The 24,063-nt window shown below is 47.0% G+C and overlaps 1 protein-coding gene across 2 annotated transcripts; it reads right to left on the reverse strand.

The window, feature by feature from the left end:
• Nucleotides 1–11,293: 11,293 nt before the first annotated feature.
• On the reverse strand, nt 11,294–21,235 carry Lrrc3c (leucine rich repeat containing 3C). Of its 2 annotated transcripts, none has more exons than XM_076870872.1 (3): nt 21,181–21,235; nt 12,945–12,984; nt 11,294–12,600 (listed from the first exon to the last, which is right to left on the reverse strand). In XM_076870872.1, the coding sequence occupies exon 3, from the start codon at nt 12,561–12,563 to the stop codon at nt 11,799–11,801; it is 765 nt and encodes a 254-aa protein (XP_076726987.1). In that variant the 5' UTR covers nt 12,564–12,600; nt 12,945–12,984; nt 21,181–21,235; the 3' UTR covers nt 11,294–11,798. The 2 variants fall into 2 exon arrangements, with proteins under 2 accessions (XP_076726987.1, XP_076726986.1); XM_076870871.1 differs by lacking the exon at nt 21,181–21,235 and adding an exon at nt 16,366–16,663.
• Nucleotides 21,236–24,063: the final 2,828 nt, after the last annotated feature.

Below are 24,063 nucleotides of genomic sequence, written 5' to 3' on the forward strand. Positions count from 1 at the left end.
CAGATAGTGGTTGTTTATTTGTATAAACAAGATATAGAGACATTACACCTCAGCACTTAAACTCAAAATGGAGTAGCTTATGGTGAACTACTGCTTTACAAAATGGAGTTACAAAGTTTTAGGAACAGCCTGAAAACTGCTGTTCTATACATCATGGATTAACTCAGAGCAGAGCGTAGCTTGCTTTCCACATATGTTATATACTTTCCATCTGTCTCTCTATTAACCTGGTTCTTTCTGGATTTCTGTCTCTTTGAATCACTGCATGGATAAGACACTTGCAATCCAGCATAAAGCCCTGGGGCTGTGCAGTCTTCTGTCCTGTAATCAGCCCTAGGGAAGGAAGCACCATTCTCTGCCTTCTTGCCAACCCACTTTTGCTTCTGCCAGACTTTTGCGATTTTCTTCCTAACGCCTATCTCCTTCCAGGGGCTGAAAGTCAAGATCTAGCTCATTTTCTAAAGATTTGGAGAACACTGGTTTAGGAAAGTCATGTGTGTTTCTGCTCTGAGGACTCAAAAAATCCACCTAGCTGACTTTTTCTCCTCTGGCCCACAAGAGATATGCTCCTTTCATATCTCTTGCCTTCCTTTGTCCACTCTGATCTTTCCAACCTGTCCTCATTCTCCTTGTCCCACCTCCACCCCCACTCCACCCCATTGCACCATTCCACGAAACTGCCTGGTGATGTTCTAAGCATAGGGTTTACAAGATTCAAGGAAGAGAGAAGATATAAAGGCTTGTGAGGTCAGACAAAAGTCCGTGGGATGTTCCTTTCTCCCTTCCTTCTCTCTCTCTCTCCCCCTCCCTCCCTCCCTCCCTGTTTCCCTCCCTCCCTCCCTGTCTCCCTCCACTAGTCATTAAACCCAGGGCCTCAAGCAGACTAAGCAACTGCTCTACCACTGATCTGTACTCCCAGGGCTTAGAGTTTAAATTGCACTGTAAGAGATTTAAATTTGATAAGTCTCGGGCAACATCCTAGGTTCAATCTATTAAAAAAATTAAATTAAAAAAATGACGAGTCTGTAAGAACTCTTCAGGTCAATTAAAAGTGACTAATGCTGAAACTGGCCCATGCAGGGTGGGGAGTTGTGCATGGTGCTGAGGCAAGTGGCCGGCTTTGCTTTGCTCTTCATTTCCCTCTGGTGGCCAATCAAGGTAAGTGATAGGAGGAGGACCAAGTTTATGATTTGTGTGGGGTTGCGCAAAATTTGTGCGGGACTCTGAAAGAGAATAATTGCCTTAATGTAGGCAGGAAGCCCCAGCCACCTGCTCTTTGGAAATATTTTTTTAAAATATTTTTTTTAGTTGTAGATGGACACAATACCTTTATTTTTATGTGGTGTTGAGGATCAAACCCGGTGCCTCACACGTGCAAGGTGCGTGCTCTACCACTGAGCCACAACCCCAGCCCCTCTTTGGAAATCTTAATGTCTCTCTGGCCCAGAATGTGCTCTACAGACACACATTGGGACAGGGCCTTATTTCCTTACTCATTTTTTCTTTTTATTGTGGTTGATTTTTCCTTATAGAAAGGGCCAAAAAGGGAAAGAGAGAAGGTTAGATGGTGATAGATAGATGGAAGCCACTGACTGACACAGGCAAGTATGGGAATAAGCTGAAATTCTGTGGATTATGGGCTGAGGAGAATCAGGAATACACTTGTAGGATAGGGGAACCCCTTGTATAAAATGGGATGCCTGGAGAGTTTATAGCAGTGACCCCCTCTTACATATATATTTCCTGATCTTCTCTGAGAAAAATGAGGTGGAAAAGCTGGACACGAAGATGGGTTAGAATGGGGATGTGGCCGTCTGGTGAAGAGGTAGGAAGAATGCTCGCAGGGTGTTGTGTTTTATATCTCATATGGGAGGCTGGAACTTTTGGTGTGCAGATCACAGATTGTGAGCTATATTTCCACAAATGTTCCAATCTGAACAGAGCAAAACTCCCACACTGTTTTCTTTGTTCTTCTTTTTGCAGCACTGGGGATCAAGCATGGGCTTTGTGCAAGCATGCTATCACTGAGCTGCAAACCCAGCCCCTCACATCCTTTCCTTATCCCCTAAAAATGTTGAGGTTTCTTCCTGAATTACTAAATCAGCTTTGGGGCTCAAGACACCCCCAAACTCCTAGTTGAGTAGATATTAATGTTCAGCTTGATGTGCACCAAGTTCAGTGTCAAACTTCAAGGTGTCAGCCCTGTCTCCACTCCCCACTGCCAATTCCCTTGCCCATTGGGCTCATTCAGCCAAGGATCACAATGTCAGTGGCAGCCTGAACCCATATAAGTTTCCTCTGTCAACTGATCATCCAGCACCCCAACTCTTCCTGAGACCCTGCTGATGGATGTGGCAGGAGTAGGAGTCTGAGCTCTCGTCTATCTTGTAGCCCTCTTGATGGATGTCATCTCCTGACCCTTGCTAAAAAAAAGACTGGGTCCTAGATGGAACCTTCATTTCTAAGGGAAGTTTGGAGTCAAAGCTCCTTTTTTTTTTTTTTTTTCACCAGTTCCTCTAGGCCTGTCCCAAGCCTCATTTATTCTATATTTCTTAGCCAGAGTTGGGGATCTTTTTTTTTTTTTTTTTTTTTTTTTTTTAAGAGAGAGAGAGAGAGAGAGAGAGAGAGAGAATTTTTTAATATTTATTTATTTTTTTTAGTTTTCGGCGGACACATCTTTCTTTGTATGTGGTGCTGAGGATCGAACCCAGTGCGGTGCATGCCAGGCGAGCGCGCTACCGCTTGAGCCACATCCCCAGCCCCCAGAATTGGGGATCTTTAGTGGAAAAAATATCTGGAGAGCTAGGAATTGTTGGCCAGCACCTAAAATATGGAGAGGATGGCATACAGAGCACAAAACAGTGATAGGCTTTTGACTCCCAGGTGTAGAGGAATCTGTCCCCTTGTATGACAAGGCCACAAAGTTCCATCAGGGCCTAGTCACCAACTCCTCTCTCCAGAAGCCCCTGAGCAGCTTACAGAGAAGACAGAAGGGAACTGTCTCCCTTTGGAAGAAATATTGGTCTAGGATGGGCTTCATCTTCACCCTAGAGAAAAACATCACAAGATACTTTGCATTGGGAGAGCTACCAACTTCAGAGAAAGTCTGCAATGACATTTTAAATTTCAGCCTCTATGGGCTGAGGATGTGGCTCGGGCAGTAGCGCGCTCGCCTGGCGTGCGTGCGGCCCGGGTTCGATCCTCAGCACCAAATACAAACAAAAGATGTTGTGTCCGCCGAAAACTAAAAAATAAATAAATATTAAAATTCAAAAAAAAAAAATTAAAAAAAAAAATTTCAGCCTCTATCCCCATGCTTGCCACTCCTCCCCTCCCCTTGTCTCTAACCTGTTCGTGCTAGAGTTGAGCAGAAATGGGCAAGGATTAAGAACTGGGATACCTACGTTCTGTAGAGAGCTCTACTAGGAGCCTGAAGTGTGACCCTCATGAAAGTCTCTCATGCTCTTAGGGCCTGAGAGCGCTCAATTGTGAGTGAGGGAATGGAGCTGGATGAGATCAAACTCAATTTTGTCCTAGTTGCCACCCCCAGGTTCACCCTGCAACCCCAGATGTCACACCAGCTTGTCTGTTGGAGAATGGTCTCTTTCTCCACAGACATGGCCAATAACTGCTGGTGTGAGGGACCAGGTGCATGCCATCTCCCTCCAGGAGGCAGGGGATAGTAAGGTGGTTTGGGGAGCTGGGCCCTATGAGCATGTATGTAAATGACAGTAGGCAGCTGATTCACCCTTTCCCCTCCAGCACAGGACAATAGGAGATTCCTGGAAAGATGTCTTGTCAAAAAGAGGGGGTGAGGAGGAGGACAGACAGGTGGTTTCACCTTTCCCCTGGAGAAGAGGACAATAACCCTATTGCACCCTGTCACTTGGTACCAGGGCCGGCTTCATAGGCTTGCAACTTAAGCAGTGGCACAGGTTCATGCTTGCTTTAATGCTCTGCTGCTGCCATCTTGAATATTTTTTGGGGAGAGCGGGCACTGGGAATTGAACTTGGGACATTTTACCACTGAGCTACATCCCCACATTTTTTTTTTTTTTTTAAGTGTCGCTAAGTTGCTTAGGGTCTCACCAAGTTGCTAAGGCTGGCCTTGAACTTGTGATCCTCCTGCTTTAGCCTCCAGAGTTACTTGGATTAAAGGCCTGTGTCACTGGGCCCAGCTTGAATAATAATTTTTTTTTAATATTTATTTTTTAGTTGTAGTTGGACACAAAACCTTTATTTTATTTATTTATTTTGATGTGGTGCTTAGGATGGAACCCAAGGCCTCGCAATTGCTAGGCAAGTGCTCTACCACTGAGCCACAACCCCATCTCATTGAATAATAATTCTCAATTGTTGTTTAATAATGGGCTCTGCATTTTCATTTTGTACTGGGACCCGTACCTTATGTGATAGATTCGTGCTTGGTACCATCCTATCTAATGGTAAGCCAGTACATCAGAGACTGCCTTCACTGGACTTTCACCAGGCAATGCCCCAGCAGGTGAACGATGTTCCCTGTCAGCATGGAGTTGAGTTTGCTACAAGTCTCTTGCAGCCGTTTAAGACTGTTTCTGCTTCCCTCTCCCAGAACCACTGTCTCGTTAACATCCAGGGCCTGATCACCTGGCAAAGAGATGGGGTGTGATGAGTTATGTCAGATAGTCCCCCAGTTAGACACAGGGAGCTTCCTGAGAAAGGGAAGTGGGCATTCCTTCAGGCTAAGGGCCCAGTATTTCCCTCAGGATAAAGAAGGTTTCTCTCTGGCTGGGGCTGGAGCTCAGTTGTAGAGCGCTTGCCTAGCATGTGCAAGGCACTGGGTTCGATTCTTAGCACTACATATAAATAAAATAAAGGTCCATCAACAATTAAAAAATATTAAAAAAAAAAAAAAAGAAAGAAAAAGAAAGGCTTCTCTGGAGGAAGCATGTACTGAGATAATCCAGGTGAGCAAGGCCGGCCACGCCCCATTCAGTCCACCACTGCCCCCGCCCCGCCGGTAGCCCCGCCCCTGGACGATCAGCCCCACCCCCAGCTATGGTAAGCCCCGCCTTGCACCCCTGGTAGCCCTGATGTCACCACCCTGCTCCACTTTCCGACAGTTTCACCACGCAGGCCTGGCAGCGGGCGTACAGTTCGGCCCAGGCGACGCAGCGCCGACCCGAGGCTCTTAAGCCCCGCCCCTAGCTTCTTAAGCCACGCCTCCCGCCTCCTTAGTCCTGCCTCCACCACCTACCCCCGCCCCGCCACCCCCAGCCTTCTTAGGCCCCGCCTGGCGCTCGCGTTGTCTTGCTAGCACTGTCGAGCCCCACCTCCAGTCTTTTTATGCCCCGCCTAGTGCTCCTCTAGTCCTGCCTTCCCCGCTCAGCCCCGCCCCTCAGAAGCCTTAAGCCCCGCCTCCTGTCTTCGAGCTCTTCAATCACCACCTGGCTCCGCCCCCGGCTACAGTCAACACCCAGGCTCTGCAGTCTGCAGCCCGCCTACTCTACTCAGTCCCTTTGCTCACTGCGCTTGCCAGCTCCTGCAGCCGGTTGCCGGGCGCAGCAGTAAGCCCTTCCCGACCCTGGCGGTCGGCGCAGAGGTCTATCCTTTTCGCACAACAGCTAGTCCTCGACTTCAGCCTGCAGAGCTTGAAAGACTGAGCATTGGATACATGATAGTGGTGACTCGGACTCTATCCGTCTTCCACACACCTCAATATGTCTTCACCCAGCAGGTCCTTCGCTCCCAGGCACGGAGATCCGTTTGCGGGGCTTAAGCTTCCTTTCTCAGACACCCCTGGCCAGAGCAGGGTCTGGCGAGGGGTGCAGAGCTCAACTGCTTACAAGGTTTTCAGATGGGCATTGAGGATTCTGTAGAGGGAGAGGGACACACCCTGTCACCTGGAGTAACTGCCACGGATAGATTGACAGACAGAAGCACAAGCTCTGAGAGTCGCGGGAAAGAAGCACACTCCTGCACCTCAGTGCAGCCTGGGTGGGTTTAGCTTCAACTTTCCTAGAGCATGGTGGTAGAGGCTGAGGGGAGGGTATGGGGAGGACAGGATGCATCAAAAAGAGCCCAAGAAACCTCTGACTAGGATTCCGGTCATCACTACTCCCTGCCATTCTGAGGGACCCTCTGCATCTCACCCACCATCACCTCAAGGTCTTGAGAAAGGACTCTGATTTTCAGATCCTGACTTGACAGGTGTCTTAGGCTTAGGAAGGGGATCTTTGTGTCCTTCTAACATCCTAAGTCTTGGTCTATTCTTCCCCAGCCCCATCACATTATCACATTATGACACGGGGGAGGGGCACTGGCAATCACTGACACTTTCTTGCCCTTCCAGGCCACCTCCACTCCGGATGGGATCTCCTGGGATAGGGGAGAAGAGAATGGAAGCTGCACACCTTAGGCAGCCACAGAGAAGGGGCTGTGGAGTAGGGGGTGAGAGGGGCCTAGGACGGGGAGGGAGAGCCTGGTTTGGGAGACAGAACCCAAAATGGAATGGAAGGCCACAAGCTTCCTTATTCTAGTACCTTGTTCTCTCCAGTGATTGCAGCTGGCGAGGAAAGGCCAAGGGGGCTCCCAAGATAGATTGATGATGGTGAAACAGCCCAGGAGGAAGACAGCAGCCAACCAAAAGGACAGGAAGAGGAAAGTAAAGATGGAAGAGAGCACCCTGGGGGAGCAGGGGAGAACTCTGCTGGCAGCAGAGCTGCAAGCAGTGAGTGCCAACCGGGAGTCTGGAAACGCAGAATGGTCCAGCATGACTCACAGACTCCTCAAGCAGCAGCTTGTGACCTTGGCTAAGGAGCTGAACTTTTCCAAGTATAGTTTCCTAAACCCTCTGAAATAAGGGTTGCAAAGCAACTTAACCTTCCTCACAGGGTGCATATGAAATGATAGATGGAAAAGCCCTTAGAAAAGAAAAGTGCCACTATGGAGAAATGCAGGGGAGGATGGGGGGTGTGAGGGAAGGAGTGGGGAAAACGCACAGGTGGCGTGGGCAGAGAAACACCTTGGAGATCCCAACCTGAGTCCCATAGCAGCAGGGACAGTTCAGGGGCTCCCCTTCCAGCCTTGCCCCTTTCTTCAACCTGGCCTCCTTCAAGCATTCCCACAGTCTCTTGAGCTTCCTGTGGTAGGCGGCAAAAGGCTGGACTAAGAGATCTGGAGTGGGTAGTAGGACCTCTTCCCATCTCAGCTGCACCCCAGGTCACACCCTTCTCTCCCTACATCTTCCTCATCACATTGCCTTGGAGAGGGCATGGGTGTGCTCCAGAGGATCAGGGGCTTTGGGGGTTCCAGTCTTGATTCTTTCTGACATCCTGCGCATCCTTGGCTGCAGAACCCTCACCCCAGGGAGCTGGCTTACTCTCACCCATCTCCCTTCATAGCTAATGAGGCTTTATAAGCACTTATTCAGCCTTGAGTCTGGGGTTTCTTGGTTTCCTGAAGTTCAGGATTGATTTCACTCTCCCTCAGACAGGGGTGGGTAAGTGGGTGGGGGGAAGGTCTCTGAAGGTGGGGTGGGCTGCATGCTTTGTCAGCATAGGGCATAAAGAAGCTGGCAGTGGAAGGCTGGGAGGGCCTTCTCTTCTCCTCCCAGCCCTGTCCACTGCCCACTGGCTCCAGGATGCTACTTGTCCATGCTTGTTCCGAGCTGCCTCATTCTTGCCTCACAGCAGGGCTTGGGCAGCTGGCTGAGTTCTCTTGGCACTCTGGTGGCTTTGTTCTGGGATTCAGTATACCTCCCTTTGGGAGAGGTTGGTCTTGACGGAGCGCACTGTCTTCCTCTCTACCAGGCAGAAGGGTCAGAAGTGAACAACATCAATGAGGCCATTCAGGCTCACCGGGGCCCAATGTTCTCTCAGATTCCTGTCAGAGATGAGGATGGGGGTAAAGCCAGTGATGCCGCTCCTTCTTGCCTGCCCAAGCCAGAGGCCAAGAGTTAAGGGAGGGGCCCTGGGGTTTAGTAACTGTTGTTCCAGGCAAGCGCCTCTCTACCCAGTGGTAGGCTGAGCTGAAGTTATAGTTTCTGGCATCATCTTCTTTCCAAGTTTTGACTCATGGTTCCCAACTGGCTGGGTGAAGGGTTCTCTCCTGGGGAAGGGAGCCAACTCCGTCACAACCTCCCTAGCCCCCCATCTTTGTTCCCCTTATACTCCCTCTGCCATTCCTGCTGCTCTAGCTCTAGAGAAGGCAAGGAGTTGGAACTGGAGGGGAGCCAGGGGGGAACTGGTGGAACATTTATCCAGGGTTCTGGATGCCCTGGCTCTAAGATCCCTCCTGAGCTGGGCTACAGGCAAAGCCCCCTTCCCTGAATCCTTTCCTACCCTGACAGTAGGGGTTAGGTGTCAGGGTAGGGGGAGCCCAAGCTGGCTTTCTGCAGACATAAAGATGCAGTCTCAGTGCTCAGAATGAGAGTCAAATCAAATGTGGCTCCAGGAATGGGCACCATTAACAGAGACTCGGGGTATGTTTCCTACCTCCCTACCTATGCAACCTCTATTTTCTAGAACCCAGGGAGCCAAGCCCTAATCTGATTGGGTGAGCAGAGTGGGACATTCTGTGAGAGTGGCAGGGGAGGGACTGATGGTGCTTTTGCTAGGGAGGGGGCCAGGATTCCAGGGCCCAGGCCAAGGTGTAGCCAGGATGGCTAGTCAAACTGGAGCCTGAAAATTCCCTTACCTCATAATGGAAGGAACTCATTATCCCTGAGCATCCCTGGACACAGGGAGGCCCAGGTTGGCTGAGAAAAGATGATGGGGGTGGATCCCAGGTTTTTCTGGGATGAATCAAGCTGGGGCTTTCTAAATGAAGTCAGGAGTTCAGACTTGGAGTGGCTGTGATGGGGAGGGTCTCAGTGATCTAGAGGGGAGGGATAGAAAGGTAGGGGAGGGTTAGCACAGTGGCATATGCCTGTAATCCCAGTTACTTGGGAGACTGAGGAAAGAAGATTGATTTTTTTTTTATTAGAGCTTTATGGATATACATAGTAGTAGGGTTCATCCCAACAAACTCATACATACAAGGACAAAATATATTTTATTAAGGAGGATTCACCGTTTTTGTTCTTTCTTTCTCAGCTTCTAAACCTTTGATTCTCTTTCTCCACTTCTTTCAGAAAAAAAAAAAAGAAAAAGAAAAAACTTTAACCTTTTTTTCATCTCTGGCTATGGCCCATCTGTACCCTACCTCCCATAATTCTTCACACTTTCATTTCCATCATATTTTTCAAAGTCTAATGTTCCTCATTTCCTAATTTCCCTTTTATGTTTGGTTCACTCCCATTTGGATTGTGACTCCACCATTCTGGTGAATTTCCACTGGCTAAGATCACCAACGGTTTCCTAAGTTTTCTCTGACTTCACTTCTTAGTTCTTTTTTTTTTTTTCCCAAAAATCAAATATATTTCTTTTTTTTACAGACAATAAATAATTAGATAATGAAAGAAAAAAGTGCTGGGTTGGGGATGTGGCTCAAGCGGTAGCGCGCTCGCCTGGGTTCGATCCTCAGCACCACCTACAAACAAAGATGTTGTGTCCACCGAAAACTAAAAAATAAATATTAAAAATTCTCTCTCTCTCTCTCTCTTAAAAAAAGCATTTAAAAAAAAGAAAGAAAAAGTGCTATTTGCAATAGCTTAAAATGAATACAAAATAAATTTAGAGGAATTAAACAAAATGGGTGAAGGATTTGTAGAGGATGGAAATTTTGAGGCCAGCCTGGGCAACTTAGCAAAACCTTGTCTGGAAATAAAATTGAAAAAGTCTGGGAATGTAGCTCATTCTGGGTTTAATCCCATGAACCAAAAATAAACAAACAAATAAAACACAGATAGGGAAGGGCAAGAAAGGAGACAGAGAAGGCAGGATGGGGCGGTGGGATCAGGGGAGGTGATGGATTTCTCTTTGCCACTCTTTGAGTGACTACCCACTGCCCCAGTGTCTGGGGAACCCTATTCAGTGATTCCTATCTTTACTTCCTATTTGGGTTTGCATGAGCTTCCCAAAATAGCTTTTTTCCATGGAGTCCCCATGGGTGGGTAATCCTGAATGGAGGATTATCCAACTGGAGACAGTGTGTCGACCCTCTTGGGTTTCTTAAGAGGTCAATGTGGTATTAGTGATATATCATATGCTCCCTCCTTTTCCCAACTTGGTTGCTCCCCTGACTCCTGCATCCTACCAAGGAGTTCTTTTATTAAGTTTGCACACACCTGGTTTTTCTCTGCATTCTGCTCACACTCTGAGAGAAAAGATAGATTGCCAAGAGGGTAACAGTTCCCCTGACCCCTTCTTGGTCCTAGGGAGGCTGGTTGGGCCAGCAAGTTGGAGACTGCTCATTGATAACTAGTGTCTGGGCACTGCCCTCTCTCCCTCCTCCCTGCTGGTCCTCCCTGGAGGCTCCCTCTCATCCTCCACTCTTCCCGTTCCATCATCCTTCATTCATATGCCTTGGCTTCCCTAACAGTTGGACTCTGGTATCAGGAGCTGGGAGGCAGGAGGGGAGAGAGGAAGTTGGCATTCAGCCCAATCAGAGCACCCCCATCACAGGGGAGGTAAAGGGGGTGGAGAAAAGCTCAACACCCCTCCAATTCTCATTCCTTACTGCTAGTTCACACATTTCTTAAAAAAAAAAAAAATGAACAATAAGGAGCCAGGCACAGTGGCGTGTGTTGTAATTACAGCTGTTCAGGAGGCTGAGGCAGGAGGATTGCAAATTAGAGACCAGCCTGGGCAACTTAATGAGGCCCTGTCTCAAAATAAAAAAATATATAAAGGGATGGGGATGTAGCTTAGTGGTAGAGTGCTCCTGTGTTCAATTCCCAGTTCCACACACACACACAAAAAAAATAAGTATAAAAATAGACAAACAAATCAAATACAATAAGATTTGGGGCATTCATAAAAGGACTTTATTGCCCAGTGATGTTCTGGGATCTCCTCTTTGCCCCCAGCTCTGCAGTCACCCACCCCCGCCTAGAGGAGACCACCTTTCCCCCAAGGGAAAGGTCTCAGGGAACACATCAGTGTATAAATATAGAGGAAAGAGCAGAAAGATGGGAGTCTTTGGGAAAGGAAGTAGGGGACCCTGAGCCAAGGGGTCCCCAATAGAGGGCACAGGGAAAGGAGACCAGGAACAAGAGAGGCAAGAAGAAAGAGGGAGTTTTTCAGTAGAGGCAGAGGGAGAAGAGAGGAGGAGCCCACAGGAGCCTCAAGCAGGTGGTATGTACCCTGTCTTTCTGTCCTTACTTCCAGTTTAGTCCATGGTCCCCTCACTCCTCTTTGAACCCTCTCTCCCAGCCCCAGGTAGGGGTTGCTGCTGCCTGGATACTCCAGTTGTTTCGCATCTTCCTTGCCTTTGTACGGGAACTTGCACCAAGGCCCATCCCTCTCTTTTGCCCCAACTCCTCCTCATTCCCTAAGAATCAGTTCACACATCTCTATAGTGACACCTCTGAGGTGACCCAGAGCCAGGCCCAGGCTCCCACTTTCATGGTCCCACTGCTGCTGCCTGCACCTATCCTTGAGTTAGCATAGACCACCTGGGGTCATGCTCTGTTCTGTCAGCCCCAACCCCAAACATAGACCTGGGAGCTTTGCGTTCTAGGAGTCTAGCACAATCCAGGCACAGAGGAGGCATGTAAAAATTCAGGTACCAAGTATAGTGTTGGTACGGGGAGAGAGAGAGAGAGAGAGAGAGAGAGATATCAGGTATTCAGGGGAGACAGGAAAGAGGTTGGGGTAAGGGTGGAGCAGAAAGGAAGAGGGAGAGCATAGGACTGAGATTGTGGGTGCTTCTGCTTATCAGACCACCGTGCTGAGGGTGGAGGAGTCCTCAGAGCGTACTTGCAGCACAGGGACTCTTTTGAGAGGCCGCCGGGTCTCATCCCGGTTCTGCCACACGTAGTGGATCAGATAAGCCACCACCAGTGTCAGCCAGCCCCCCATGGTGACCAGCAGGGCCACGTCAGTGCTCCTCCGAGCCCCACCCTGCCCTGTCCCACACAGCTCTTCTTCCCCAGCCAGCAGCAGGAACTCCTGCCCTACAAGGTCTGGTCGGGCTCCTGGGCCGCACACGATGCCTGTCCCAGTGCCTGGGGCCAGCCTCACCTGCCTGAGCACTTCCTGGAGGGCACAGTCACAGCGCCATGGGTTGGCAGACAGGTTCACTTGGATCTGCAGCCCCACAAAGGCCTCCACAGGCACCGAGGCCAACTGGTTGGCAGAGAGGTCGAGGTGGCGTAGAGTGCCTGCCAGACCCTGGAAAGCAGCCCCTGAGAGGTGGGCAAGGACATTATGGGACAGATCCAGCTCTTCCAGGATGGACAGGTGCTGGAAGGCACCAGCTGGCAGTGATGCCAGCTGGTTGGCATCCAGGAAGAGCTTGCGGGTGTCATTGGGGATGCCCGTGGGCACAGCACTCAAGCCTGCCTGGCTGCAGCGGAATGTCCTCTCACCAGCTTCCTCTGCCACGTAGCAGCCCTGGGGAGGTGACCGGGTGCTGGGCACAGGACCCCCTGTGCCTATCACCAGTAGGAGGGGCAGGAGGCGAACAGCTGGTGGGAGCATGGCCACAGATTGGCATAGTCCTGGAGTGGAGTAGGATCTGGGGAAGAGAAGATCACATGAAGGAAGAGCAAAGAAAATTCCATTCCCACTGCCAGCTCTTTCTTCCTGATGTCCCTCTGTGGAGTGTCTTTGGATTGGGGCCATTTGGAAGCTCTCTCAGCCTGGGTGACTTTCTTACTTTCTTCTTGGGTTCTCTCTTGATCTAGGACATCTCAATAGGGCTCTTTGGATAGAGACTTAGGATTTGTTGATTCTGGAAGGGTTAATCTATGAGGTCTTTTGGTCCAAGGCCCTGTTGGTATGAGTCTGGGGGTTTCTAAGTTTCTTCTTCTGCCTGGGTATTGATTTCCTTGTTGGAATAACGACTTTTCTCCTACCTACCTGGGTGACAGCTAGGTGAGCCCGGCAGGTGTCAGAACATCTGGTTGGCATTCATGTGAAGGAGACAAGGAGGATAGGTTAATGATAGGACTTCAGAGCATGCAGCTAGACTTGATTTGACTAGGTAAGCTAAGCTCGATGACTACTCTGGCCTTACCTTCTATGCCCATCAAACCCTTTTCCAGAAGCATCCACCCCTCTACTCAGCTCTGTTTGTCCTCCCTCCGCCTCTCCCTCCTCCTCCCTGCCTCTCACCCATGTTGGCGGCAAAGTCCTTCCCTGTGCTGTCCTTTTCCCTGCTGCTGGGCTTGGAGACCCGCTCCCTCCTTCAGAAGACCTGTTTGCTCATAGCAGCTGGAAGCTGGGGCCTGGGGCCCAAGTGTATTGGGTTTCCTTGCATGTGACTCTGAGCCACAGGTGTCGGATACCTGAGCCATGACCTGGCCAGGTGATGCCAAGGGAGAGCAGATCCTGGACCTTGATGAACTCAGCTGTGGGAGACCAGGTCCCAAGTCCACTCCCTGCCTTGGGTTCCCCCTCCCGAGTCCTTATCATTGCCATCTCCCATTAATACTCTCCCAGGCAGTGCTAAGGTTATCTCCCAGAACCTTGACTTGAGCCTGGCCAGACAGAAGGACTGCTTGCTTGGCAGTCTCGGAAGTGGGAGGGCCCCATCTTACATCCATTGCCTCCAGCAACCTGTATCCTCCAACTCCATTCCTGCCACTGCTCTTCTCTACTCTCCAAACCTTGTGGACATTCTTCCACAGTCTTTCATGGTAAGCAAACCTCCCTATACCTCTTCAGAGGACCTAAACTGGCTTCTCACATTGCTAACCCTCTTGCCTGACAGGGGGCGCTGTGATTAATTTTTTTTTTTCTTGGCTGGGTTGATGGTCTGGTCCCTCTAGGTGTTGGAAGGAATTTTTTTTTTGGGGGGGGGTGGTACTGGGAATTGAATCCAGGGCTTCCCTAAGTTGTCCAGCCTGGCCTCCAACTTGAAATGCTCCTGCCTCAGCCTCCAGAGTATCTGGGATTACAGGCAGAAACCACAATGTCAGCTGGAAAGGATTATTATTATTATTATTATTATTATTTGGTACCCAGGATTGAACTCAGGGGTACTAAACCACTGAACCACATCCCCAGCCCTATTTCTCACTGAGTTGCTTAGCGCCTTGCTCTTGCTGAGGCTGGCTTTGAACTTGACATCCTCCTACCTCCACCTGCTGAGCTGCTGGGATTACAGGTGTGTGCCACTGCGGCTGGAAGGGGTTCTTAAAGCTGCCTGAAGTCTGATCAAGTGGCCCAGGAGGTTTCCTGCTAACTTTATGTTCTGGATTGTAACAGAATCAAGTTTTCTCCATGTGTTGGGGCCCTGGCCTCCCAGGTTGGCACTTTGGGAAGGAAGGATTCAAAGCCAGAAGACATGTTTTGTGTGTGCGCTGGGCACAGTATCTCCAAGTCCTCATGTCTGCCTTTGCAAATGAGGATACTGCTGTAGGGTGAGAGGATCCACCAGGTGAATTGGACATGAGGGAGCTCTGTGAAGCACTGTGCAGATGCTAATTGTTACAATCACTGTTTTCCAGAACACACTATGGTCTGCCTTCATGATTTTAGCACCCGGACAAGTTTCCCACTCCACCTCATCTCTTGTGTTCTGCAGGAGCAGGAGTGACAGGGGCTCATGGAGATGAATATGTTTGTGAATGGCCCATCAAATCCCTTAGCTCATGGTGGTTTTTCCTTCTGTAATTCCCATGACCTTCAAGTTTAACTACATCGACTCTCTTGGCCACTCCACAGCCTCACTTTGTGTGGTACCATTCTACCCTCTCCATCTCCAGTTTGCTGCTGGATTTGGAGCCTCATGGAGCTTAAAGGAAGGGACCATATGGTTGAACCCTCTTAGGTTGCCGATAGGTAAAGTGAGACCCAGAATGTGACCAGAGTCTCACAGTAAGTCAGTGGCCTTATATCTTGACCATAGTTAAGATTCCTGATTCATTTTCCAATCACTTCCCATTCCACTGGCACCTTCTTACCTCTATGCTGCACTTGCTAATACCCTGTGTCTTTGTCTTTTGGTCCCTGATGATACCTGCAGGAACCTTGACTCTCCCAGTAGGTCTGAAAGGTGGAAGAGAACCGTAGTGTGGGGTGTCACAAAGACTAGAAAGGGGGAGTCTTGCACAAAGGAAGATGAAGTCAGACACTGCGCAGACCTTTGAAGAGGAAAACTTGGTTGGATTTTGTTAAGAGATTATGGGTGACCAGGATCATACACTGTGCAAAATGAAAATATGGGGCCATTTGTTCAAAAACTTAAGTATTTCAAGAGAGTGTCAGCAGAGTGTGGGGCCTTCTGAGCACAGGACAGGGCCTCCTGCCACTTCAAAGCTTGCCTGCTCATGAATGAAGTTAGCCCTGTGGGTTAGCTTTTGTTTTTCTGTATGTGTTTTTTAATTTTACCATACACCTGTTTTACATATTGAGATCAAATTGCATAAACACCAGTTTGTTTTGCCATTTAAAAATTTTAACACTATACTTTTAGCATTTCCATGTTGTTAAAAACTTTTTATAAGCCTCACTTTTGTGCTTCATCTTTCTAACAGATAGTATATTAATATGCTAATATTTTGAATACTGTTTCACATGAATTATATTGCTAATGTAAATGTTTTACATTTTAAATCACCCAACTAAAAAAAAAAAAATATATATATATATATATATATCTCAAAGGCTGGGTTTGGTGGTGCATGCCTAAATCCCAGCAGGAGGCTGAAGCCAGAGAATGACAAGTTCAAAGCCAGCCTTAGCAACTTATTGAGACCCTATCTCAAAACAAAAACCCCAAAAGGGATGGGGATGTGGTTCAGTGGTTAAGTACCTCTGGGTTCAATCCCTGGTACCTCGCCCCCCAAATATATCAAAGAATATAAAATGAATGACTTACATTATTGTTGTTTTTACTCATATGAGAATGTAAAGGTAAAAAAATAAAAAAGAAGCTGTAATTCAGGTATTTTCAGATTAAGAGACTTTTCCATTTATCTTCAGCAGTCCCAAAACCATTTGAAATGTCATTAGAAGTTAACATAATAAAACTAATAATTTAGTTTTATTCTGATGAGTTCTCAGTAGAAAGCCTGAAAAGTCAAGAATTACCTGAAAAGTAATAGCTGTTTTGTGTGTGGAATGACTTGCATTCCAGAGTAGTACTTTATTTTGTATATTTTATCAGGGCATTATTAGGCATTCAGCAATCCGCTCGACTCTGCCTGGTTCATTTCTCCAAGTGGAATGGCAGACCCATAAAGAAACAGTTATTTTTTAATGATTTCTACTTATCAAGGCATGAGGAGTGTCCAGCTTCCCCTGAGTTCTGTGGCTGTTTGTGGGTAGGACCTACCATTCCACCTATTTCAGGCTAGGATTTTCTTTCATTGGGGAATCTCCTGCATGAACTTGGTCTTGTTCCATTGTCAGGAGTATCCCCTCTTCTCTGGACACAACATGGTTTCAGAGGTTCAGTCCATTATCAATCCACTCCACTGCTTTGGCTCTCAGGTGAGGCAGAACATCATGGCAGAAAGGTATGACAGAGGAAAGCTTCTTAATATGGATCAGTATTCCAAGAATTAGAAACAACTTCTCTGCTTCAATGCTTCTTCCATGCTGGTCTGAGCTCTCTTCATCTTTGACCTGGTCTTCTCTGGGCTCAGGGTGAGGCAGAACATTATGCGTGAATGGTGTAGTGGAGGAAAGCAACACAAGACATGGAAACCAGGAAGGAGAGAGAGAGAGAGAGAGAGAGAGAGAGAGAGAGAGAGAGAGAGAGAGAGAGAGAGAGATACCCTGTGGGTTAACTTGGAATGAACAGTTTCAGAAGCAGGATGGGGTCAGAATCAGATGGTAGAATACCACATTATGTCACCTCTGGGGATCTACTTATCCCTGACTCATTGTTATGGAATCAATGGAGGCATCTCTCAGCATCTCTCAGGCTCACATTCATCTAAGGAATCAGATACAAATACATTTTCTACATTTGGGCAGGAGAAGCAAACATTTTCTCTGTAAGGTTTCTTGTTAGTTAAGCTGGGCACACTGCCACTGAATACTTGGGTGTCCATTTTGGGATTGTGGCTAAATGTGGAATAGGAAGCTGTGAAACCCTTCCCCTCCTGTTGCTTTCTCATACTGAGCAGAGGGGTTAGCTAAGGCATAACAGTAGACCCTGGTCATTGATGGAGAGTTATCTCCTTCTCAGACTAAGACAGCTGCCAGGCAAGAGTGGGACTGGGCTACCCAGCACAGCAGCTGGGGGAGAGACAGGCAAACTATGCACATGGAAGGGGCTACCTGGGGCTGTGGTTATGGTTCATTAAAGGAGGCTGAGTGCAGGGCTCAAAAAAAAAGGGGAGATCTGAAGGGAGGCAGGACCCATGGTTATCATGGTACACACTGAAGGCTGGGGCTTGGCAGAAATTTTTCTCTGACATTCATTCTTTTGTTCACTCATTCAGTGAGGAGTTCTTGAGAGCCCTGTGTTCCAAGTACTGTGCTAGTTGAAGAAGATACAGATGTGTTCTCAAGGTGCTGGTCTGTAGTAGAGGTTCTTGAAACTCATTCTGCATCTTAGAATCAGTTAAGCAGAGGATTCATCTGGGATTCATCTGTAATTAAAATTACAATGTGGGGGATCTGGGGTTGTGGCTCAGTGTAGAGAACTCGCCTAGCACGTGTGAGGCGAGGCGCTGGGTTTGATTCTCAGCACCACATAAAAATAAATAAAATAAAGGTATTATATCCAACTACAACTAAAAAAATATTTAAAAAATTTACAATCTCCGTGAATGGTCTGAGCACTAGTCTGCCCAGGTATTCCTAAGTTGAGAACTGTTGGTCTAGAAGAGATGTAGACATGCCAATGCATGTCTCTATGCATTGACACATGGCCAGAACTGCTGTGCATACAAGGAGCTTTGAAGAACACAGAGAGAAGTAATGCGGCAGAACCTGCTGGATGCCCACGTGGTATCCATTATTTACCTTCTTCTGTGGTAACACACATGATTGGGGAGGAGCTAAGTACTCAATCCCTGATGATTAAAACTGATTGGTCCTTCAGATATCAGGGATCCTGTTACAGCTCACTTTTCTAACTTCCTTTGACAACTGGAGGTGACCCAGTTCTGGTCAATCACATCTAAGTTGGAGTTTGGCTGAAAGGATCTCTGGGACAGTCTTTGACTTGCTCATAAGAGAGGATAGGACTAGACCCTGCTCTTCTCCCTACTTTAACAAGGAGGGTCAATTCTAGTCATCTCATGATCATAAGGCAATAAAGCAGGAAGGAAGAATCAAGATCATCACTGAAATGATGGCCAGGACATCACTCAAATAACACCAGCTACGGCCTACCTTTCAATTCATTATGTGAGAAAGGTAAGTTTCTACTTCAATTTGGCTGCACATTAGAAGTCTTTGAAAATGATGCCTGGGGGCTGGGGCTGGGGCTCAGCAGTAGAGCACTTGCCCAGCATGAGTGAGGCACTGGGTTTGATCCTCAGCACCACATAAAAAATAAATAAAATAAAGGTATAAAAAAATTCACACACAAAAAATGATGCCAGGGTCCACCACAAGGATGCATCTGAGGTCTGGCATGTGTCTGATGATGGGGGTTTTAAGCAGTTCTTCAGGTAATTCATTAGATTTAACCTAGGGGAAGAATCATTGCTTCTTTTGGGTTTTTCTCACTGGTACACTAGTTTTCCTAGGGGATCATGCAAAGCTTCACTAAGGAGTGACCTTTGAGCTGGACTTCAAGGCTGGGTTCATCAGGTGGGGAAGCCAGAAACAGCTTAATTTCCAGACTGTAGAGCGGGTGGAGCAACTGGTGGCAAAGGCTAAAGAAGTAGAAATGGACCAGATATTTGTGGGCTTGTATACCAAGTAAGAATTGAGACATTGGCAGCGCTAATGGATGGAAGAGGTTTTGAATTAGATTTGATATTTGGATCACTTTGCTGGTTGTGTGCAGGACATGTTGGTGGAAGGAAGACCAGACATAATAACAGTCCAGGTGGGAGATGATAAGGGCCTGAGTGGAAGCCATGGTAAGGGAGGAACCATTAGCATGGCATTCTATGCCTTGCTATGGCCTGTGGAGTATATGGGAACACCCTTGGGGAGGCCAAGACCACCTGACATTTATGCTACTGGGCACATCCTTCTTCAGTCCCCTGGGGCCTTCAGTTCTCTGGACCTCACAGACTCTTGAGATCCCTTCTAGCCTGATGCTCAGTGTGTTCACCATGGTAGGGAGAGGAGAGGCTGAGGCAGGGCAGGGCTCTAGCTCCCAAGTTCAGGGCCAGGAAAGTAATCCTCTCAGTCTTCTGTCCCATTGATGTTGGAGACCTTCAGGTCCAGTCTGCATGGAAGGAGTAATTGAAAGGAAAGAAGGAGGGTAGTTACTTTCCCTCTCATGACCCATCTAATGCCAGACTACTGGGCCATTTCAGGGGGATGGGCAGAAAGGTCTTTGCTATTCTTATTCCTTGCATAAAAGGACAAAGTGTAGACATCTCAAGCTCCCACCCTTCAATGTACTTTCTCATTTGCTCAACACACATCTGAACACCAGGGTCTCTTAGGCATTGGGATGCAGAGATAATTAAATATCCCCCATACAATAGGAATGGATTAGTATGTGTACAAATACAGCCACTAGCCTCACCTAGGGGTGAGGTCTAGCTGAGGTCTGCAAGTGTCCCAGGAGCTCAGAGGATGGAGCAGTGGGCTCTGCCTGAACCTTGGAGAGGGTAACAGCTGAGCTAGGCTTTGAGGAATGAATAGGGGGTTACTAGATGGAAAGACCAAGAGGAAAACATTACAGGTTGAGGCAACAGACAGAAAGAGCAAGGTAAGTAGCTCCGAGTGGTTGCAATCTGGGGTGTACATTCAGAAATGCACTTCAGCTAATATTTGCTAAGATCTGCTCAGTGCAGGAAATGCAAATGTGAGGAAGACCCAGAAGGAGCAGCTATTGCAGGAAGCTGGCTGTAACAGAGTTTATACACATAAAGCTCTTTATCCTGTGCCTGGAACACAGCAAACACTGAATAATGTTTGTTATAATTATGTCTGTAGGATGAGCTGGCTTCCATCAGGGGAAGAAGGTGGTCTGCATTTCCAGATGGGTGAGACCTGCTAGCAGTAGAAACTCAATTGGAAGAGTGCAAGAGGGTCTTGTCTTAAATCTACTGACTTTATATCCATTGTACTTTTTTTTTTTTAACAAGTGTGAGCCACTGCACCCAGCATTCCACTGTACTTTTGCTCTGTAATAGTTTCCATTTTCTTTTTTTTATTGCAATATTGGGATTGTAATACCCAGGACCTTACACATCCTAGTCAAGTGCTCTACCACTGAACAACATCCCCAGCCCTTTTTATTTTGAGACATGGTCTCAGTAAGTTGCTAAGGTTGTCCTCAAACTTGTCATCCTCCTGCCTCAGCCTCCCTAGCAGCTGGGATTACAGGCTTGCTCCACCAAGCCAGGCATAGTTCCAGTTTTAGAAACTATTTTATTCAATTCTCCATATCACAGAATATGCAGATTGAAGGGTTCCTGCAGTACCTCCCCACACTTTGTTCCCAGAGAGGGGAGGTTCTGGTTCCCAAGTGTTGGCTCAGCCCTTTTCCTCTGAAGCCCCAAATGGCCAACCACAGGGCTGGGTTAGGGAGTCAGGATGGAGTACCCCCTGGAGACACGACCTGTGCCCACTGCACCTCTTCTGGCTTCTCCCCTGCTTAGTAGTCCTCAGGAGGGTCACTTGATTCTCCTGGTTCTCTTTGGCATCCATCCCCACATCCTCCATAAGCTTGGGGTGCCCCTTCCCCCAAACAAAACAACACAACTGTCATTGGAACCAACAGCCTTGCCTTCCTTGCTCTGGGTAGACCTCAACACCTCCCCTGTAGGAAGCAGTGGAGAGGAGGTCGAGGACAGGAGGTGGTAGGAGGGGAGGGGTGGTATTCTCTTCCCCAGGACTTAGGGCAAGGCACTCCTCTTCTTGATGCCCTGCCTCCTGGCTTCTGCCACTGCCCTCTTTCAGAGAATTTGCTCCCTGTTTATCTTGCTGCCTGCCTGCAAGGGCTATCTCTGCCCACTGGGGGCTGTCTGGCCACCCCCACCGGGAAAGCTGGGTAACCTACCTCAGCACACTAAGCAGCTCCCAGAGGGCAGGGAGAGCCTGTAACCGCAGCTGACTCTGTTTTAAAAACACATTTCATAAAACATTTAAAAGTAATATCACATTACACAAAGTCCGAAACTAGAGAATGAAAAAGATCGCCTTGAATCCCTAATACAAGGTCTGTTTTCATTTTGTTGCATTTCCATAGCCTAGTAGAGGCTCCCAAATCATTCAAATGTGGAATGAATTGTTAAAAGGCAACACAATTGGAGCATTTAAGTATGTGCCAGGAATTGTTCTAAGCATTTCATATTTATTGATCCATTTAATCTTTACAACATGAGGCATGTATTATGATTGTCATCATCTCCATTTATAAAGGAAGTAACTGAAGCCCAGTCAGGTTTTGTAAGTTGCCTAAGGCAACACAGTATTAACTAGAGGAGCTGGGAATTGAACCTGGTGCCAGGATCTTACCAGCTCTAGTTTTAATTATTGTTTTTATTTTTTTTTTAGATTATGGTTTTTACTTTTATTTATAACTTTATGTTATGTTATGTTATTTATTTATTTAAAAAATATTTATTTTATAGTTGGACACAATACCTTTATTTCACTCAATTATTTTTTACGTGATGCTGAGGATCGAACCCAGGGTCCCACGCATGCGAGACAAGCACTCTACCGCTGAGCCACATCCCCAGCCCCTTTATTTATTTTTTATGTGGTGCTGAGGATCAAACTCAGTGCCTCACATGTGCTAGGCAAGTGCTCTACCACTGAGCCACAACCCCAGTCCTAATTTTGCTTATCTTGATCATCAATGTATATGCATGTGTAGAAAATCTTTTTTATTATCTTTTTAAAAATAAAAAAAATACAGAAAATAATATAAGGAACCTCATGTACTTATCACCTAGTTTCAATAATTATCACCTTATGATCTGTTTATTTATTTCCCTGGTCCAGATTATTCTAGAGCCCATTCAGTTATTGTATCATTTCAACTACAAATAATTTACTATATATCTCTAAAAGACAAGGTGAATTTTTAAATTTAAAAACACCTTTCTGCAGGACCATATCATGCCCTAAAATGTATAATTTATCATCAAATACCTAGTCAGCATTCAAATTCCCTTGATATTTAAATAAAATCTTTTTTTTTAAGGTTTTTTTGTTTGTTTGAACCAGGATCCAAATAAGGCTTTTGGTTTATATACCATTTAATTTATTTTAATCTATAAGCCCCCCCTTTAAACTTCCTATCTTATTTTAGAGAGTTTCCCTTTGCTGATTGCAGCCATGGGAAATGTTTATGATATTCTGTATCATTATTTTTTGTTTGGGGGGGGGAGTACCCGGGATTGAACTCAGGGGCACTCAACCACTGAGCCACATCCCCAGCCCTATTTTGTATTTTATTTAGAGACCGGGTCTCACTGAGTTGCTTAGTGTCTTGCTTTTGCTGATGCTGGCTTTGAATTCGCCATCCTCCTTCCTCAGCCTCCCCAGCTGCTAGAATTACAGATGTTTGCCACAGTGCCTGACCCTTATCTTTTCATATAACCTAGCAAACAATTTCTCATTTATGTTATGTTATATAACATATACTATGTTTTCACAATCATATACTAAATGGCTTCATATCCATATAGTTGGATATACCATGACTTTTTTTTTTTGCAGTGCTGGAGATCAAACCCACAGCTTGCACTTCCAGGCGAGCACTCTACCATTTAGCTACATCCCCAGCCTGACCATAACCTTTTCCTGGGTACTTAGGCTGCTTCCAGTCTCCCACTACTATAAATGTTTCTGGAATGGACATCTTCACACATTGCATCTTTTCCTGTACATGCAATGGCTTCCTTAGAATGTGCTACCAGAAGTGTGAACAATTTTTTCTTTCCAAGGCATGAACAATTTTTCAGCTTCTTGGCACATAGTGCCAATTGTTTGTCCAAGGGTTTGTGTGTTCCCTGGCACCATATAATAGTGCTGTCACTCATTCTTGAATGATGGTCAGGATGTTTGGTGAAGACACAGTAATTATAAGGGCAAAGAGTTAGAGGAGAAAGATGATGACAGGACTCTGGCTAAATAAAGCATAAAGTGATCCACAATATACCACAAAACCAGAGTGAGTCAGAATTCTGTTCATTCCCATTGTGAAAAAAAACCCTTGATAACAGGAGTTATTAATAGGCTATGACATGTGCAGTGATCTTTCCGTTGACTCTGCATTAGTCAGAGCCTTGTTGGAGATGGGGACTCTGTATGGTCATTGAACTTCACAGGGATATGAAGAAACTAGCAAAGATCCACAGTTGGATGGACTTGATGGAGGATGGAAGAAACCCAGAAAAAAGTCAGAAAAGTCAAGCAGGCTCACTTTGGACAGAATAGAGATATTGTTGTTGCCTCAAGGGCAGGCAAATTTCTGTGAGGACAACTGTCTATAGCGGGATGAATATTAAGGAAAGAGCCTCCACCAACCGGGAGGCACTTCCGGGGACACAAGACAGTTTTTCACCATCTGGGCTGATTATTTAGATCCTGGGATGAGTACTCTTGGGGCCATTGACCCTGGAAATATTTGAGGAGCTGCCAGTTCTGCAGCTAGATGCCAGCTTAGGTGCCTCTGGTGGTCCCACTCCAGTTTTGTTACAGTTGCTTCCTAGCAGCCCCCTGAGAAGGTGTTGGTGATCTGAAGAAAATGCTCCCCAGCTTTCCTGGGCCAGCCCTCTTCTTGTCCCCACACATTCAGTTCAGGGTGCATGTCTAGCCAGCCAGGTTGGCATGCCATGACATCATCTGATCCTGCTCTTCCAGCCCTGCTGAGCCCTGTGGACTTAGAGAGGAGCTGGGTGGGGGAGTGGAAATTACCCAGACAAGGCCC

The sequence above is a fragment of the Callospermophilus lateralis genome, chromosome 11 (genome assembly GCF_048772815.1).
Source record: "Callospermophilus lateralis isolate mCalLat2 chromosome 11, mCalLat2.hap1, whole genome shotgun sequence".
In the NCBI taxonomy this organism is placed as follows: domain Eukaryota; kingdom Metazoa; phylum Chordata; class Mammalia; order Rodentia; family Sciuridae; genus Callospermophilus; species Callospermophilus lateralis.

What these genes read in the sequence shown, in the direction of transcription:
- Lrrc3c (XM_076870872.1), bottom strand. Translation starts at nt 12,563, where the DNA reads ATGCTCCCACCAGCTGTTCGCCTCCTGCCCCTCCTACTGGTGATAGGC.